This window comes from Eulemur rufifrons, chromosome 9 (assembly GCF_041146395.1).
Source record: "Eulemur rufifrons isolate Redbay chromosome 9, OSU_ERuf_1, whole genome shotgun sequence".
NCBI lineage: Eukaryota > Metazoa > Chordata > Mammalia > Primates > Lemuridae > Eulemur > Eulemur rufifrons.
In genome coordinates, this window is record NC_090991.1 from 10,535,298 (window position 1) to 10,554,589 (window position 19,292).

At 40.6% G+C, this 19,292-nt stretch overlaps 2 protein-coding genes across 4 annotated transcripts in view; one reads left to right on the plus strand and one right to left on the minus strand.

Annotated features, from left to right (window-relative positions):
* The window catches only part of STX8 (syntaxin 8), a 264,310-nt gene extending 258,610 nt beyond the window's left edge, over positions 1-5,700 (minus strand). Inside the window, exons 1-2 of one of the 2 annotated variants that reach the window (XM_069483377.1) lie at positions 5,665-5,700; positions 456-555 (exon numbers count right to left, since the gene is read on the minus strand). In XM_069483377.1, coding sequence (XP_069339478.1) covers positions 456-555; positions 5,665-5,681 — 117 coding nt within the window. In that variant the 5' untranslated portion in view covers positions 5,682-5,700. Of the gene's footprint in view, positions 1-455; positions 556-5,015; positions 5,034-5,664 lie in introns of those variants that run through there. The other variant, XM_069483378.1, reaches the window with a different exon arrangement.
* Positions 5,701-6,542: 842 nt separating this feature from the next.
* The window catches only part of CFAP52 (cilia and flagella associated protein 52), a 40,507-nt gene continuing 27,757 nt past the window's right edge, over positions 6,543-19,292 (plus strand). Inside the window, exons 1-6 of one of the 2 annotated variants that reach the window (XM_069483379.1) lie at positions 6,543-6,614; positions 9,698-9,897; positions 10,636-10,772; positions 14,175-14,303; positions 16,392-16,491; positions 17,735-17,851. In XM_069483379.1, the coding sequence (XP_069339480.1) occupies positions 6,545-6,614; positions 9,698-9,897; positions 10,636-10,772; positions 14,175-14,303; positions 16,392-16,491; positions 17,735-17,851 (753 nt within the window). In that variant the 5' untranslated portion in view covers positions 6,543-6,544. The remainder of the gene's footprint in view (positions 6,615-9,697; positions 9,898-10,635; positions 10,773-14,174; positions 14,304-16,391; positions 16,492-17,734; positions 17,852-19,292) is intronic. The other variant, XM_069483380.1, reaches the window with a different exon arrangement.

Below are 19,292 nucleotides of genomic sequence, written 5' to 3' on the forward strand. Positions count from 1 at the left end.
TAGAGATTTCATAAAAATATATTTCCTAGCCAAATCCCACTGTTGTTTTTGTACAGCCTACAACTAAAGATGGTTTTTACATTTTTAAGTATAAATATAAAAAAGACTATCATCCTTTTGGTGAGAGTGGATACTCAAAAGAATTGAAGACATTGTCTTTTGGCCTGCAAAGCCTAATAGATTTACTATCTGGAAGAAGCTTACTAACCCTTGAACTAGACTATAAAATTGTCAGAAATGTTTAAGGTAAAACAGGAGAAATTAAATATATGTTATGCTTCATTTAGTCTCAACGATTAAATAACTACTAACTGGTCGGTTATAATATCAATTCAACATATGTAAGCAGATAGACCCCCATACACGTGCACATACAGAGTCTCAGATATAAGCACGTTTTCAGACCTCCAAGCTCAAACAAATCATTTTAAGTACTAAGCCTCTCCTAGTATTACCTTGGTTGTCTTTTCACCTTTTCTTTCATACTGGTTTCGTTGTTGAATTTTCTCAGCAATCTCCTGGGCAATTTGACAAGTAGAATCGTATGTGGAGAACCTGCAACAAAGTAATAAAAAGAGAAAAATGTTTAAAAGGTTGTTTAAAAAAAATTACTGCATTGTCTAAGTTTGAGTTTTTTCTTCTAGTTACAAAATTCAAACAGGAAGGGAAGATAGTAACAGTACCAATAATAGCAACGTGGATTGAACTGTACTTACTATGTGCCAGGCACTATTCTGAATGCTTCATTCGTAATAACTAGTTAATCCACACAAGGACGCTCTGAGGTGGGTATCATTACTGTCCCCACCTCACACATGAGAAAATGAGGCACAAAGAGCTAAAGTGACTTGCCCAAGTGGCACTGCCAGCTGCAAACCAAAGCTGTCTGGGCCCAGAGCTTGGGCTCTTAACCACTTTGCTCTTCTGCCAGTGGTAAAGCATTTGGAGGCCCCCGATGTGCGAAGCACCATTCCAGGCACTGGAGAATACAGCAGGGAACAAAATGGACAAAGGTCCTGCTTTCAAGAAGCTCACATTTTAGTGAAGAGAGAAAGGCAAAAAACAAATAAATGCATAGGATGCCAGGTGTTGCTATGTGCTAAGAAGAAAAGTGAAGCAGGATAAAGGGACAGAGAGTGGTGCAGGGGTGCTATTTAGGATCAGGGGACACTGAGGCAAGGTGAAGAAGCTAGCCATGCAAGTACCTGGGGGAGAACTCTGGGGACAAAGGACACACACCCACCCGACATCTAAGCTTGCCAGAATTCTCTCAAACATTTATTAAATTTCTACTTATTCACGGCTTTGAAGGATTCACTATGAACTCACGATAGCCCCTTATTTTTTCCTTTTCTCACAGCATTTTTACTTTCTTTCTATCTGTTTTACAGAAAATACTTAAACATGCATACACATTTCATTTCTCCTATTAGACAGTCTGCTCCTAAAAAGCAAGGACTCTGCCGTACGAGACCAATGTATTTTCCAGGACTGTCCATTACCAAATACTGAAAACTGCTGTTGGTCCTAACGTCCCAGTGTTTTCTTAAGTAAATAAACAATACATTTTTAAAAATCTTCTAACTCCCACATATCACTTGTACACTGAGGGAACTTGATAAGTGTTTTTTTGAATGAAAGAAAATGCTCCCATCACTTCCCTTAGGAATCTTACTATACTAATTATAGCAACAGCTAGCAACCGAGTACCTGATCTGCGCCAGGTCCCACGCTAAGAGGTTCACATTGTGAACTTTACTAGGATCCTATGAGGTAGGATCCTGAACCACCAACCACTATACTTCAAAGTAGTACCATTCATATACATATATTCATATATATCATATATACATCATTCATACATATATTCATATATAAGTGTATATGGAAGGCTGGGCATGGTGGCTCACACCTGTAATCCTAGCAGTCTGGGAGGCCGAGGCGGGTGGATCACTCGAGGTCAGGAGTTCGAGACCAGCCTGAGAAAGAGTGAGACCCCCGTCTCTACTAAAAATAGAAAGAAATGATCTGGACAGCTAAAAATATATAGAAAAAATTAGCCGGGCATGGTGGCACATGCCTGTAGTCTCCGCTACTCGGGAGGCTGAGGCAGAAGGATTGCTTGAGCCCCGGAGTTTGAGGTTGCTGTGAGCGAGGCTGACGCCACGGCACTCTAGCCTGGGCAACAGAGCGAGACTCTGTCTCAAAAAAAATAAATAAATAAAAAAAGTGTATATGGAAAAAGAGCAAGTGATAAAAGACAACATAACATCAGGGAAATAGGAGGCTATTAAGGAAAATTGGGTCCTGGACCCAGCTCTTGCCACATTTTACCTTATCTTCCTCTGTGAAAAGAGGAGCTTAGGTCTGGCGCTGTGGTCCCAGACGATACATATGAAAATCAATAACATATAGATGCTAGCCCTTCTGCCAAATGTGGGGTGTAACCATGAGGTGACGTCTTGGGCCGACCATGAGGTCAAAGCAGACCTCTTATTCAGACAGTGGGGAGGAGCACATTCTAGACTTGGTGAAAGATGCACAGAGCCACCAAAGATGAAAAGAAGGTAGTGTGCCTGGCATGTTCGGCCGAGTGGTGGCCCTAGTAGCTCAGTAAAGTATAAAATGGTAGAGATGAGTAGAAGTTGCTTCTACACAGCCTTGAACACCAGTCTAACCAGGTTAGACTTACAGGGTATTTTATTGCCACGGGGAAACTTATACACATAAAGAGAGGCCTTGAAGAGGTTATGTGAAATGCTGAAGGTCACACAGCCAGGACAAACTTCCAGCTGTCTTGCCCCCAATCTTTGTAATCACATTTTAGCCCTAAAGAGCAGTGGTTCTGAAACTTTGCTACACATTGGAATCACTGGGAAATCTTTTTTTAAAAGAATACCAATGCCTGGTCCTACCCCCGGCATTCTGATTAAATTGTTACGGGGTTTGACCTGGGTGTGGGGATTTTTGGACGCCCTCCACATGATTTCAATCTGTGGCAAAGTTTAGGAACTACTGTGCTGGCCTAGAGGTAAGGGACAACCTCATAATTGTGTCAAGTACACAAGCACCTAAAGTACTAATTTAGAAAAATTAGTCTGAATCCTATTTAAATAAATAGTAATGAGAGGAAATGAGAGAGAGTAGTGGCAGGAGACCAGTAGAAAACTTCTCCAGCTAGTCAATGCCATAACCAGTTTCCAGTATTTACTATCTGCGAGGTATTAGGGTTGGACTATGGTAGAAACAGACAGCATAAAAGACATAACAGAGATGTTTAAAAGAAGAAAACTAGTGGATATTAGTGAATAATCTGCTATGAGGAGTGAAAAAAAAAAAAAGATGAATGATTTGACTTTTTAGGCCTGAGACGGTATTGCCACGACACAGACTAAGGGACTGAAAAAGGAAACAGAAAAGAAGCTTCCAGACAATGAACTGGGCCCCTTTTCTATCAGAAAAACACTGAATGTACAGTTAAATTAATATGCATAAGATTTACTTTAAAGTACACCCAGAAAAGAAAAAAAAGTATAGCAGATATTAAACAAGAATAGTAGAATATTAACAATTACAGAAATTCAGTGGTGAGTATAAAGGGGCCCATTAATCATTCTACTTTGTATATCTTTTACCTTCCATTATAAAGTTTTTAAAAAGTAAACTAACCAAAAAAAAAAAAAAAGCCATGCCACTAACAAAAAATGTCCAATTAGAATAGAAAACTACTGAGGTGTATGTAATTTTCCCAGAAATAGTATATCATCAACAAATAAGTTGCCTGGCAGTAAAGCTAATTCACTTTGGCAAAGAACCAGTTCAGAGACAGTAATCACCTGCTACTTCTATTAAACAATGAGCTTACCACTTGCTTTGATAGGCCATTAAAATAGTAACTGCTACATTCCACTCCTAAACATTAGAACACCACCCCGGAGGGAGGCATCAGTGACCTATGGTAGTAGGTCAGTGGTACAAAGGCAAAGTGGTAGTCCAATCTGTTTTTATAGGTTTTTCAAAATCCCATCCCATTCTCCTTTTTATCCTCTTAATCAGCAACTCACTTTGTAAGGTCTAGCTAATGGGAGGGAGCACAGCAGAGTTCCCCAACTGTTTCACTTTCAACAGTCTAATGAGAAAGCCATTTAGTCAAACTAATTGAGAGTAACAGAAAAAGGTACAAATGCCTTGTGAACATCAACTGTGGAAGGGGCTTGGGGTCCAGTGATAGCTTCCACCAATCTAAATGGATAAGCAGTCCTTATCTCTGAGCTTTATTTCCTACTTTTTGTGCAAATTGAGGGAGTTAGGTTCCAGGAGGTAGAGGGCAATTTAGGAGTATGAGTATGTACCAAGTGCCTTAAAAATGTTCATACCCTTGAACCAAACAGTTCTACTTCTGGTAAGGGATCCCTAGGAAATAAGAGATGGAACAAAGGGACTGCTTTTGCAATTGTAAAACAAACAAACAAACAAAAAACAAAAACAAAAATAAAACAAACACAAATCTAACACAGAAGAGAAAAATAAAATTATGGTCATTCATATGGTGCACTATTACAGCACGTAAGAAAATTATGTTTACAAAGAATGTTCAATGACATGGAGAAATGCTCCCTGTTTTGTAAATAAATATATATATAAAATACAGATTAAAGAAATAAATCCATCGTAAAAAATCAGTAATGGCTATTTCCAAATGATAAAGTTAAAGATGCTATTTATTTTCTTCTCAGCAAATATTCAATATTCCCTAAATTTTCTATCAGGAGATGTATACAACTCTTAAAATTAGGCAGAAAAAAAAGTCAGCATTAAGTTAAGCAATTGGCTAAATAACTCAGATTTTAGGTAAATCTAACTTTGATCTTGAAACCCATTCTTCTAACATCCAGGCTGTCTGCAACTTTAATAATTACAAACTATATTAGAAATACCAACATAAGACATATACTCCAACAAGAACTTCATAGAGCTATGTTTTAAGTTATTAAACAGAAAGGTCAAGTCTTAACAGCATTATGTTCCTTGGGATAAGAAATCATCTTTCATCAATGACTCTTATCAGCTACTGTTCCACTAGAGAAGTTTCTGCCAAAGGAAGAGTCCTCATATTAACTCAGGAAAGGGTGAAATGCCTTATAAACAAGTGCATAATTTCCCTCTCAGATTCCTACAAGTGTTTTGAAGGGCCCACAAGATCTAGGTCTAGCACCAAATAGTTACTAACTGGCTGGTGACCATGGATTCTGAACTTCAGTTTTCCATCTGCGAAATAAGGGGTTTACAGGATGGACTGACATTCCACAAAAAGGTTATCTCTACTTCACTTTTATAGGAGTCCGGGGAAGCCGGCACCAGCCAGCACCACAACCAGGAAGGGCGGGAAATCCCCGCGGCGAGATGCAGCCCAGGAATATTCAGAGATTCCGCTCAGGTCCTCAGCTCCCCAGCAGTGCACCCGGTCTCCTTCCCGGGCCACCCGGGCAAGGACCAAGGGTGGCAGGATGGGGCTGAGTTCCCCTCAGCAGAGGAAGGGTCTCGTTACCCCTCCCCTCATCTCGAAAGGCCCCCATTGGCAATCGCCCAGGGATCGCCCGCTCCCCGGAAGCCCAGCCTCCCTAAAGGTCCCTCCGTGCACGGCCGCCCCCACCCGGGACTCACCAGGGGTCCGGTGCCATCGTGCAGACTCCGCCCGCTACTCGGACACTTCCTGCTCGCAGCAGCTGACTACGGCGGCCCGCGCGGCTCACTCCCCGCAGTTAGGCCCGTGCGCGACCCGAGCCTAGAGTTTGCAAAGTGAATAATTGGGGCCTCAGAACCATGACAGACGAAGGAAAATGCTCCTTTGGGGTACAGTAGATGGGAGCAATCTGCTCCATCTAGGAGACGCGAACTGCTGGGCGCAATTAAAGTCGTTGTAGAATAGAATCTAACCATTTTCCCAGGAAGCTGGGAGCGCTGCAAGACCTCCCTCTAGCAGGTACCTAAAATTTTATCCTGCTTCAAAAACAAAACAAAAGGAAACGAACAAACTGGATTGCGGTCATAGTTGCACACTTATTAAGTTTATGAACTTATTAAAACCCACTTTAAGTAAATTTTATGATATGTAAATTACACCTCAATAAAGCTTTTTAAAAATCTTTAAGATTTTTTATTCTGTTTCAAACAGGGGCCCAAAGAAGTATCAATTATATCTGATTTAATAGCAGCCTTCCCACCAATCCTCCGTGCTTGATTACGTACATTTGAAATGCCATTCATTAGGTGCTTGATTATATAGTTACCAAAAAAGTCACAGACTCTTTGGAAGACGGGATGGAGGAACTATTAACAGTTCTGTGCATTTCGTGCCATCCCCTAGAGAAATAGCAAAATGAAATCCTCCCTTCCTTTGCAAAAGCGCAAACGAACTCGAGCTCCTTTCGCTAGATTTCTGTGCCGGCGTGGATCTGGCGCGCATGCGCACAGGCGTTACCATAGCGACCGGTAGACGCGGTCCCTGGCACAGAGAGGAGAGCGAGCGGAGTCTCTCGCAGGGATGGATAACCAAATTTCGCCCGAGGCCCAGGTGGCCGAGCTGGAACTTGACGCCGTGATTGGCTTCAATGGTGAGGCCTCAAGCATTTCTGGGCTGGCTGGTTTAGGAACCCCAAGGACGTGTAGTGCACACAGGGACAGTGAAACACCGGGTGGCACCTGAAAGGCAGTGTGGGACAATGGTAAGAGCCCTGGCTAAGGCCAAGCACTGTGCGACCAGCACAGCCTCTCCCGCCCCAGGCCTTGGAGAGTCACTTCCTCGCTCCGAGCCTGAGGCAGTGGGATGGTTTTTACCAGCTCAGACAAGCGTCAGCACCTAAAAGGGACCAAATGCCTCCTCCCTTACTGGATAGCTGAGTAAATGTGCTTGTGGCCTTCTCCCGCCAGGTCAGCCCTCCCTGGCTGTGGGCCCCGCGCATCCCGCAAAGCCCTTGGCCCCTCCGTACCCACCGGGTGCTGTCTGCATTGGCCCCTGGGACCAATTATTAATAATAAATCTTCTGAAATCCCAACTGATGTAGTAATGAGAAAGGATTAGGAAGGGAACGTGTGTTTGAACAACCGCTTTAGAGGATGATCTTGATCCTCTAAGCCGAAGGAAAGATTCTAAATGATGAGGATTTTGGACCAGGACTGGAGGGGAAGGGGACGCCAGGGGGAGCTAAGGGGAGAGAGGAGGGGCCAGGTCGCTCTGCTCAAATCTTATTTGTGACTGCCTATTGTTTTGAATATCAAGGGTGGGGGAAATGCTGGAATTTGTTTTTTTGTTTGTTTGTTTTTGTTTTTGTTTGTTTGTTTGTTTGTTTTGCTTTTTTTTGAGGGATGAGAAAAAGCAATGAATTAAATTAGAAAAAGGCAAACTTTTTAAAAAGTGTGATGCAATGCCTGAAAGCTTTAAAGTTGTAGTAATGTAGATGCAAAACAATCACTGAATACTTAAAGTTTTAAGCACATTCATTCTAGGACTCAGTTCTTGACTCTTCATTTTATTAATACTTTAACAGTCCTTGATAGAAAGCGGGCACTTTACATCTGAGATATCAGCTATCATTAGAGCTGGTTACAAGATCATTGGCAAAGGAATTGAGTGGCCTGCCATGAGTTGCAAAGGGTCACTCCCTGTTGAGCCAGTGTAGAGCTGCACACGTAGAGCTCTGCAACTGAATTCATGCTGTTCTGAAAAGTTCTAAGAGCAAAAAGAACAGTAAATTACATCCTGATGTCTTCTATGGCAATTACTAATTCTTTGCCTTTTAAAATGGCCCAAATTGATCAAATTGTTTTTACCTTGTTGGCTTTGTAATAATTTATATTCTTTCATATAGTCAAATACACATTTATTTAGAACCACTATATGCCAAATAGCATGCTATGGGCTGAGAATACTGGGATAAATCCATAATCGTGCTTAAGAAAAGTTAGAAAATTGAAAAAATATAGTGCAACCACAAGAAAAATCAGCCATCATTACATTAACATTAAAGTTTATGTTGTAAAATAAATATGAAGATTAACCAAAAAAAATTCTGACAAAAGATGAGTAATAAGGGGCATCTATGTCTGTTTCATATTAAAACATATTACAAGGGTTTATAATTGTCGAGATGGTTCTTGGCAAATATTTGGAGCATGGTTTCTGCCAGAGCAAAGACATTTCACTGTGAAAGGTCCCAGGCTCTTCAGTGTGCCCAAGGGTCACTTAGAGCTGAAACCCAAATTTTAAAAAAAGTTTTTCTCGATTATATTGAAATATACTTGACAAATAAAAATTATATAGACTTAAGGTATATAAGATAATGTTTTGATATATGTATACATTGTGAAATGATTCCCACAATCAAGCTAATGCACGTATTTGCCTCACATAATTACATTTCTTGTGTGTGATAAGAACACTTAAGATCAACTCTCTTAGCAAACTCCAAGTATGCAACGCAGTATTATTATATAACTGTAGTCACCATGCTGCCCATTAGGTCTCCAGAACTCACTCATCCTGCCTAACTGAACCACTGTGCCCTTTGACCAACACCTCCCCGTTTCCCCCACCCACCAGCCCCTAGCAACCACCATCTACTCTCTGCTTTTATAAGTTTGGCTTTTTTAGATTCCACATACAAGTGAGAAAATGCAGTATTTGTCTTTCTGTGTCTGGCTTATTTCACTTGGCATAATGTCCTCCAGGTTCATTAAAAAATGGGCTAAGGACCTGAATAGATGGCCAACGGGTATATAAAAAGTTGCTCAACACCACTAATCATCATCAAAACCCTGATGAAATATCACCCCACACCTGTTTAGAGTGGCCATTATCAAAAACAAAAAAGATAACGAGTGTTGGTGAGGATGTGGAGAAAGGAGAACCTTTATGCACTGTTGGTGGGAATGTAAACTGGTATAGCCATTATGGAAAACAGCATGGAGGTTCCTCAAAAAATTAAAAATAGAACTACCATATGATCCGGCAATCCAACCTGGGGTATACATCCAGAAGAAATGAAATCAGTCTCTTGAAGTGATATTTGCACCTCCATGTTAATTGCAACATTATTCACAACAGCCAAGATGTGGAAACAATCTAAGCATCCATTAACAGATGAATGGATGAAGAAAATGTGTTATATAAATACAAGGTAATATTATTCAGCCTTAAAAGGAAATTATGTCATTTGCAACAACGTGGATGAACCTGGAGGACATTATGCTATGCTAAGTAAAATAAGCCAAATTTTTATCTTTACCAAATGTTTGTCTGAGGTGGTGGATTCACATTCTCTCTATGCCTGTGCACTCACCCTGTGCTCAGGCTACAAGAATTGGCCCCAGGACCTTGTTGTCTAAACGAGCTTCCTGGACCAGCACGAGCATCACCTGGGCTCTTGTTAGAAATGCAGAATCTCAGCCCCACCCCAGACCTGAACTCAGAATCTGCTTTTTAACAGGATTCCTCAGGGGCTTAATGCACATTGAAGTTCGAGAAGCCGTGTACTAGACCAACCTTCTTGCAGGAGGAATAAAATTACCTATTACCCCCAACCTATTTTAATTCAACTAAGACTTATTTCAAAAGAGTTGTATTTTGTACTCAAATAAAAAATTACCAGCCACTTCTGCAACTGATTATTATTACTTTTAATCTATCTCTCTCTTCTAGGACATGTGCCCACTGGTCTCAAATGCCATCCTGACCAGGAGCATCTGATTTATCCTCTGGGTTGTACAATCCTCATTCAGGCAATAAATACCAATGAGCAGAATTTCCTGCACGGTCATGGGAACAATGTCTCCTGTCTGACCATCTCCGAGAGCGGAGATTACGTTGCCTCCGGACAAGTCACATTCATGGGGTTCAAGGTGAACAAAGTGAAAATAACTCATTGTGAATAGATTTAGGGGTGCCTCCCTAGATGAACTGTCTCACTGTTGGTTGTTAGCTCTGTGCTGCCATGTGCTTTAGCCTTCCTTCCTTTTCCTCTTGAGTTCTCCTCTAACTTGTTTCATTCTATCAGGCTGAGAGTGAAGTATTGTGATGTTTTTATAGTAGAGTTTGCAGCTCGTGACTGATACTACTCACAAACAAAAGTCCCTGCTTAAACCTGTTTCCATTTTGTTGCTGTCATATTTGTAAAACACGATCTAAGTTCTAGAAAAGTGACATTAGGCTGGGCGCAGTGGCTTAGGCCTGTAATCCCAGCACTCCAGGAGGCCAAGGCAGGAGTATTGCTTAAAGCTGGGAGTTGGAGACCAGCCTGGGCAATATAGTGAGACCAGCCCCCCCATCCTCCCCTATCTTTACAAAACGATTTAAAAATTAGCCAGTCATGGTGGCGCACGCCTGTATTTCCAGCCACTCGGGAGGCTGAGGCGGGAGGATCCCTTGAGCCCAGGAGTTTGAGGCTACAGTGAGCCATGATCATGCCACCACACTCCAGCCTGGGCAACAGAGTGAGACTGTCTTGGTGTCTCAAAAAAAAATAATAAAAAAGGAAAGTGACAAGGACATTACTGATTATTTTTCACCAAAAAGGGTAGCTATCTCCTCAGATTCTTTTAAAGCCTGTCTATGATCTAACATTGTATCCTTGCCTCCAGGCAGATATCATTTTGTGGGATTATAAGAAAAGGGAGCTGATTGCTCGACTGTCACTTCACAAGGGCAAAATTGAAGCTCTGGCCTTTTCACCAAATGATTTGTACTTGGTATCGCTGGGAGGCCCAGATGATGGAAGGTAATGAACTAAACGTATTTGCTTATTTCCTGCCAAGTATATTTCCAGAAGCGTTAAGTATCCTGTCCGCTGTAATGTTCTCTATTGGCCCATCTGTATTTGAGTGTCCATATGTTTGAGGTGATGGATATCCCAATTACCCTGCTTTGATCATTATGCATTGTATACAGATATCAAAATATCACATATACTCTAAAATATGTAGAACTATGATATATCAGTAAAAAAGCTTCCCAGGTGATTCTAATGTCCAGCTAAATCCAAGATCCATTCCTGTAAAAGAAAGACATCATGATCATCATCATTGTCATCATCAGCTAAATTTTTTTAAGCACTTCCTATGTGGCAGACATATGCTGAACCTTTTAATTGCATTATCTAGTTTAAGCCCCACAACAACTCCATAAGATGGAAGCTCTTGATGCCAGATGACAGATAAGGAGCTAAAGTCACCAGCTGGTAAGCAGCGGAGCTGGGAGACAAATCTTGGCACTGCAATTCCAGATGTGGCATTTTTAACTTGCCCCTCCGAGACATGATCTTTGCCCTTGAGTTAACTCACAGTCAAGTTTGGTAGGCATAGAAGACAGACAAATGAAATTGAAAACAAAACATATATTTAAAAGCATTATATTAGGAATAACAACCAATGCAGAATATATTCCTGTGTAAATGTTAAAGGAACGTAGTCTGTAGAAGAAAAATAATAACACCTGAGGTTTGTGTAAGATTTAATGCTTCATACTTTTACATATATTTTCTTGTTTGAGTTTCACAGGTTTATTACAAAGGAAATTTACACTTACATGTAGTTATATATTGACAGTTCTTCTCTTACAACATAGAAAGTCAACAAAATTTTCATGAGATTTCCTCCTTTACTACATTCATAAGTATTCACACCTTTCCTGGGCTGTCACCACTTAACTGTTTTTGATAAGAAACACACAAAGAAATCTCCTAGTAACATTCTTAGCTCAACTGAAAACACTTTTCTCAACCTTGAGTGCACATTGGAATCACCTGGTGAGACTTTAAAAATACTGACGCCTGAGTCTCAGCCCCAGAGACTCTTGGAGCTTGGCCATTAGGCCAGCCCCATCCCACCCCCACCAGACTAGGCCTTGGGGAAGAAAAATGGTCTCTTAACCAAGGTAAATCTGGCAAAACTGTTCATTTCCTCTGTGTTTTTACACTTGATTTTAGGCTATCTAAAATTTGCTTGCAAAAACGTGTGGCATATTGAGAAGCCAAAAGAAAGAAAGGAAAACAAAACTTGCTGTACTAGGAAAATGCAATGTGCCTATGCCTGAATTAGTCCCTGTGCTGAGGAGGAGGGGTTGTGCCCATTGGTTTTGGATAGTCAGGGGTCAACTCTGAATGGGCAGGAGGGGTCCATCCCCCCTAAACCACCAAGCTTCTACACAGAAGGGGAGAAACAGGAGAGAAGCTGCAAACTGTAGTGGACATTCTACAGTTTTCTATATTTTGTAACCTATTTATGAAATTTGTTTGTATTGATGTTATTATGCTAGCTATGTTGTAACACAACCTGATTTTTGACTAACTTTACACTAAGAACATCTCCCATATACGTACTCATAAGAATATATCTCATTCTTTGCAATGACTACATGGTATTCCATTGTACAGATGTGCTGGACTCTATTTGGCCAACAATCTCTATGTCGGTGCTCTCTGTTTATTTTTAAAATTTAAATTTACTTTTGAAAAATTAAAGCTATACCTGGCCATGGTTTATAAAGAAACTGTGTTTTCCTATTATGCAAAACGATCCAAAGTGCAAAAGTATAAGTTTCCCAATGCCACCCCTCACCACAGAGAGTCCCACTCTCCACAGGCACTTGAATTTTTCATACAGCTTTATTGAAATTTATTTCACAAGCCACAAAACCCTCCCATTTAAGCTATACAGTGAGTGGTTTTTGGTGTATTCACAGAGTTTGAACCATTACCACAATGAATTTTAGAACATTTTCAACACCCTTACCCATCAGCAGTCCCTCCACATCCCTCCTTCTCCCACTCCCAGGCAACCACTAATCTACTTTCTATCTCTGTAGATTTGCCTGTTCTAGGCATTTCACATAAATGGAATCATACAATATGAGGCCTTTTGTGACTAGCCTCTTCCACTTGGCATAATGTTCTCAAAGTTCATCCATGTGTGGCACGTACCGGTACTTCATTTTTTATTGTCAAATAATATGCCATTGTATGTATATCCCACATTTTCTTTAACCATGAGTCAGTTGATGGACTTTTGGGTCTTTCTACTTTTAAGCTATAATTAACAACGGTATTATGAACATTCGTGTGTAAGAGTTTGTGTGGACATATGTTTCCATTTCTCTTGGGTATGAGGCACTTGGTTTTAACAGTGGTTGGTTTTTGGTTCATCATCTAGTTATCATTTCAACTTTTTAAGTGGTTTATTTCTCAATTTTTCCACTTTAGATGGTATCTATCAGTTTCTTACTATGAAAAAAGAAGAATTTATGGCTCCTATTTTCCCATTCATAGTGACCTTGGTTACACTTAGATTTTAGACCACCTGTCATAATACATTCTATATGTAAAAAGTTAGGAAATAAAGATAGGCATGTTTTTACATTAACTAGGTTTTTAACATTTTCATTCTTTTTCTTGAAATGTTTGGATTGAAACATTTAACATGATACCCTCTCCCCAGCATTTTTGAATACTCCTAACCACTATTCAGTTCAGGACTAAGTTGTATGATTACACCCAGAAAGAAGGGGACGTAATCTCAAAGGAGTGCTTCTAAAGTGTGGTCCCCAGACCTGCAGCACCCACATCACATGGGACTTTGAGAAAAGCAGACCCTCAGATCCCACGTACTGAATCAGAAACTCTAGCAGTGGGGTGTAGCAGTCTCTGTTTTAGCAATTCTGATTCTGATTCAGATGCGTGTTCAAGTTTGAGACAACTTAGGTTGTCCTCTTTATTGCATTCCTTTTTTGAAAAACTGGACTACTTCCCCAAGGAAAATTTTTACATCAGATAAACGGGTGGTAGACTTTAAACCCTTCCATGTCTGAAAATGTCTTTATTTTAGCATCAGACCTGATTGATGGGCTTACTGGTTTCTAGCCTCATAATCATTTTCCTTCAAAACTTTTTAAATGTCACCCATTTGTCTTCTAATATCTAGCGTGACTGAATAGATGTCTGCAGGGGGTCAGTGGAATTTTGTTGTTCATTTGTAAGTAAACTGTTTTGGTTTTTTGTTTGTTTGTTTGTTTGTTTTTCCCAGAACCACTAAAATATTTGTTTCTTATTTTGAAAGCCTGCTTTTCCCTGATTTTTTTTTCTTTCTTTTTTTTTTTTTTTTTTCCCCTACCCCTCTTGTTTCGGCAGCGTGGTGGTGTGGAGCATAGCTAAGAGAGACGCCATCTGCGGCAGTCCTGCGGCCGGCCTCAATGTTGGGAATGCCACCACGGTGGTCTTCTCGAGGTGCCGAGATGAGATGTTTGTGACTGCTGGCAAGTATGTGTCTGCCATCAGAGTTCTCAGAACTCATAAATCGCTGTATTTTCTTGTACAGAAAACAAGGTCATTCTGATCTGGGGGAACATGTCTTTAGTCCTGGATGGATAGCTTATATCATAATTTTCATGATTTTGTAGTCATTAAAAGTTCTTTTAGCTGAAAGTAATATTTTAAATATGGTTGTTTGAAAATTCTGTGATAACCACTGAAAAGATTCTGCTTACCTGCTAAACTCATCTCAAGTTCTTATTTGTTACTGGAAACACATTGTCTCCAATCAGTGCTCACAAAATAATTTACACAGTGGCACAGATTCACTTACTGGTTGATGTTTCTCACCACCTGATCTTGATTTAGGCCTCTTTAAAGGGTAGTTTGCAAATTAACTGTGCCAGGAAGTTTCAGATGCTTAGACTATTAGCCATAGTAGATAATTTCCAGTAAGTCACCAGCTAATGGTGACCTGGCTGAATGTCTGAAACAGAGGGCAGCACCTGTCTAAGAGAATAAATTCATTTACAGATTCACTAACCAGAGCCCTGTTTGGAGTTTGAAGGAAAGGTTAAACATGTATAACTGCATCCCTTTTTATGTTATACACTAGTTCAAAGGTGAGAAATCTGAAAATGCAGGGTTGAAGTATATGTTGGGTGAAATTGTTTTTTTCAACCCATCTGTGATCACCCATCTGTGAAAAGTACACATTGTTGGCTACTTTTCCAGCCAGAGGAGAGAATCTGTGCTGCTCTACATCCATATCGTTTCCTGTCCCCACCTCGTGACACACAGCGTGCATTTGTTCCCTGGCTAATTATGAGGAAAGATTCATTCAGAGGCCAGGAAACTAACTGGCCAACCTGAAAGCCAGCCCCTACCAAGAAATCTTTTTTTTTTTTTTTTTTGTTTGGAGACAGAGTCTCGCTCTGTTGCCCAGGCTAGAGTGCCATAGCATCAGCCTAGCTCATAGCAACCTCAAACTCCTGGGCTTAAGCAATCCTACTGCCTCAGCCTCCCGAGTAGCTGGGACTACAGGCATGCGCCACCATGCCTGGCTAATTTTTTCTATATATTTTTAGTTGTCCAGATAATTTCTTACTATTTTTTTTAGTAGAGACGGGGTCTCACTCTTGCTCACGCTGGTCTCAAACTCCTAACCTCGAGTGATCCTCCTGCCTCGGCCTCCCAGAGTGCTAGGATTACAGGTGTGAGCCACTGCACCTGGCCTCCCTACCAGGCAATCTTATTAGAACAACACTCTAATGCTAAAGCAACTGGCCATGTCCTATTCTATCTACTGAGGCTACCAGTGACTGTGAAGCTCTTCAGCCCCTTTCAGGTTTACAGAGTGGTTTGACTGAGCCTTTGTTTTATGGGGGTCTCTCTGGTCCCCAGCAGCTGCTTAAGCCGCAGGCATTGGTCCATTCTAATGGCCATGGACAACATTTCTCCTGGAAGGAGGCAAAAGTTGAATTTTACACCAAAAAATTTTAGGACAATCTATATTCTAAATCTGTTTCAATTTCATGCGACACTGATAACTGAGAAAGTTCACTATCTTAAGTAAGATTTCTGATATGGCGCTTATAAATGCTGGATTCTCCATCATGTCCCAATTTCATGTAGTCCATTATTTTACCCCCATGAGATGCCCTGCAAATTCCAGTATTTCAGCATCCAGATGACATTACCAGGAAAGCCATGGAAAAGCTCTTTTTTTTTTTAATTTGGAAAGTACATTCAAAATATTTATTGAGCACTTACTACGTGTATAACTCTTAGGGGCTAAAGAAAAAACAGAGGAAAACTGAACTTGATATACTTTTAAATTAATCTTTTCTGCCTTAAGATATTAGCTAAAGCCTTTAACTGTGATGTTGACCTTGATATTTTTAGATAATTATGAATTCAGATTAATTTGACATACAATGATTAAATACCAACCATATGTCAAGTCCTGTGTTAGGTACTAACTTTGTTTAACTTTAGTTGCTTGGTCTCATTTATCCTTCCCAAAGTGCTGGGATTACAGGCATGAGCCACCGTGCCTGGACCTGATTGTGATTTTTTTTTTTTTTTTTTTAATAGTGGGACAATTCGAGTATGGGAACTGGATCTTCCAAACAGAAAAATCCGGCCAACAGAGTGCCAAACAGGACAGACAAAAAGAATAGTCATGAGTATTGGAGTAAGTATTACTTCAAGTATTATTTTGAGTAACTATTAATATGTGCTCCTGTTAACAATACTGACCAAGGGGAGTGTGTGTGTGTGTGTGTGTGTGTGTGTGTGTGTACATTGGGCTGGAGATAGGAAGGCGAGGCACGGACATATGGCAGGTAGATTGAGGAAGCACAGGTGAGAGAGGGTCTCACCTCTGGAGCTCCCTTAGGAGTTGTCGGCAGGGGTGGGGAACCTGAGGCCTCAAGGCCACATTTGGCCCTCTGGATTCCCAAGTGCGGCCCCTTGACTGAATCCAAACTTCACAGAACAAATCCCAGGGCCACAAGTTCCCCACCCCTGCGCAGCTAGACACAGCAGGTAGGTCTTGTTTTTGCTAGGATCTAAACTGTCATCAGATACCCAAAGCCTGCCTCACCTGGAGGAAAGCAGTGTAGCCAGGTGGCACTCAGAGCCCACAGCACATCTTTATGCCACTGAGTTTATTTCTGCCCCTGGAAATAAAGTTTCTGACAATGAAACTCATTGTTGACATGCAATCTCTTCCATAAAGAGAAATTATTAATATATTTTAAGTGTGGATTCATACATTCATACATGCAGGTTGAGTATCCCTTATCCAAAATGCTTGGGGACCAGAAGTGTTTCAGATTTTTTACTTTTTCAGATTTTGGAATATTTGCATTATACTTACCAGTTCAGCATCCCTAATAAAAAAAATCTGAAATCCAAAATGCTCCAATGAGCATTTTCTTTGAGTGTCACATCGGTGCTCAAAAAGTTTCAGATTTCAGAGCATTTTGATTTTGAATTTTCAGATTAGGGATACTCAACCTATATAACTTCATTCTCCATTGACTTATTCCTCTCATTTAATGCATAGTCATTTTATGAATATAGACTTTGGAAAATATCAGATAAAGGAAATGCATATCCTCTTTGGAGGAGCACACCTTCATCCTGGGACCCCTTTGAAGGTGTCAGGAGTTAGAACTGGCAAAGTATCCGTGTTAACATCAGACCCAAATAGACTTCAAGTGAAATGAACAGGCTGATTTCCTCCACTTCTCTGTGTGGCCTCTCAGAACCGTACTGACCCATCTTGGAGTCTGGGGAAATAGAAGTAGCCACGAACATCTTTGTAAGTCTACATGAGGTTTCAGAGAAAGCTCATCCCATTCCTGATCAGGGGCTCATGAACATCACTGAGGAAACACAGACCCTCAGGTTTCTTTTTCCCTCTTCCCCAGATGGCCGACGATGACAGTTTTTTCTACCTTGGCACCACAACTGGAGATATTCTAAAAATGAACCCGAAGACTAAACTGCTCGCAGACACTGGGCCTGTGAAGGACAAATTCAGTTTGGTGAGTAGAGACTGTCGCGGTCTGCGCTGCCTGCCATGTTCCTCCCGCCACTGGCAGCACAGACTCTAATTAAGAAAGAATCTGTGGGAAAACGAAAAAGTCACTGATGGACCCCAGGCCGCACCTAAATTTGTAAGGTGCATTGGTGAGTTCTCTAAGCTCTCAGCTCTGGTTTTCATTCAGGGCAAAGACAATTCTAGGTGTCCCAAATTAGGGAATCAGACCCACACTTTACTTCATCTCTTCAAAACATAGGGCCTGTTTCTTTGTCATTTGGAACCACACGGATTCCAGCCCAGTCTCCATAGATAAAAGAAGTATGTTCTTTGATCTATAAGACTGTATATATATAATTTTTTTCTGCTCTGATAACTAGATCTCAGAGTTTAGCCTCTGCTGGCATGATAAGTCATGAACACGACCTAGGAATAGTCGGTTGCTTATATTTACAAAATTTCTAATAATTCTGGTTAATAGACCAGTGAGAAGTTTGGTATTTAAACCAAAATAAAAAACCTACACTCAAAGGATAATTTTATATAATAAGTGCTGCTATTTCCAGCACCCCAAGAAGTTACCAGGGCTGATTCTACTAAACTTTGAATTTGAAAGCTTGTGCTAGGTTCTGCACCTGCCTATCTCATTTCTGATAACAGAACAGATGGCTCTAACTAAGCATAGATACTTTTCCACTTAGCAGATATTGTGAAGAAACTTTGAAATGTTGCACCGTGTTCCTGGGAAAATGTCAGAGTTTTCTTAATCATGTAATAATTTAATATTCAAACTTCTAAGGAGATCTATAGAAAGGGAGGAAGCTATAACATAGGTAGAGAAGAGTTTAGAAATAATTCTACAGGAGATTGAAGTGTAGCTTTTGAAGGGTAGTTTTTCAAATTATTGTTAGGAGAGGAATTCCAATATATTAAACAGATAAAAACAAAGTGGATCAGGTGAAAGGCGAGCAAGGCTTAGAGCCCTGCCAGTTCCAACTCCTGAGATGCCACAGAAGGGCTCCAGAGGACACTACTGGAAAATTGCTGCTCTGAGTACTTCGTACCTTCTCAGCACTTGGGAACTAAGTGCCTCTCCAGCAAAGATGCTGGCCGTCTTTGTGTGCCACACACCTTTGACACTTAAGTCTCCTATGGATGCTTCAATTCCTAACCATTCAGGTCTGGTGGTAAATTCCATAAGGTGATAGTTCCAAGACACCTTTTACATGGATGGGAAGCAAACAATACTTGCAGGATGAAGGGATAGGAGGTGCTACTGAAGATGTCTGGTTTGACTATCAGGGGATCTTGAGCAGTTACCCATTTTGAAAATCTACTTAAATATTTGCTCTATGGTTAGAAAGGTAAAGAATTAGAATGGTTTAAAATGGGCCTATCAGACAAACAGCACTAAAATGAAGATGACGACGATGATGATGATGATA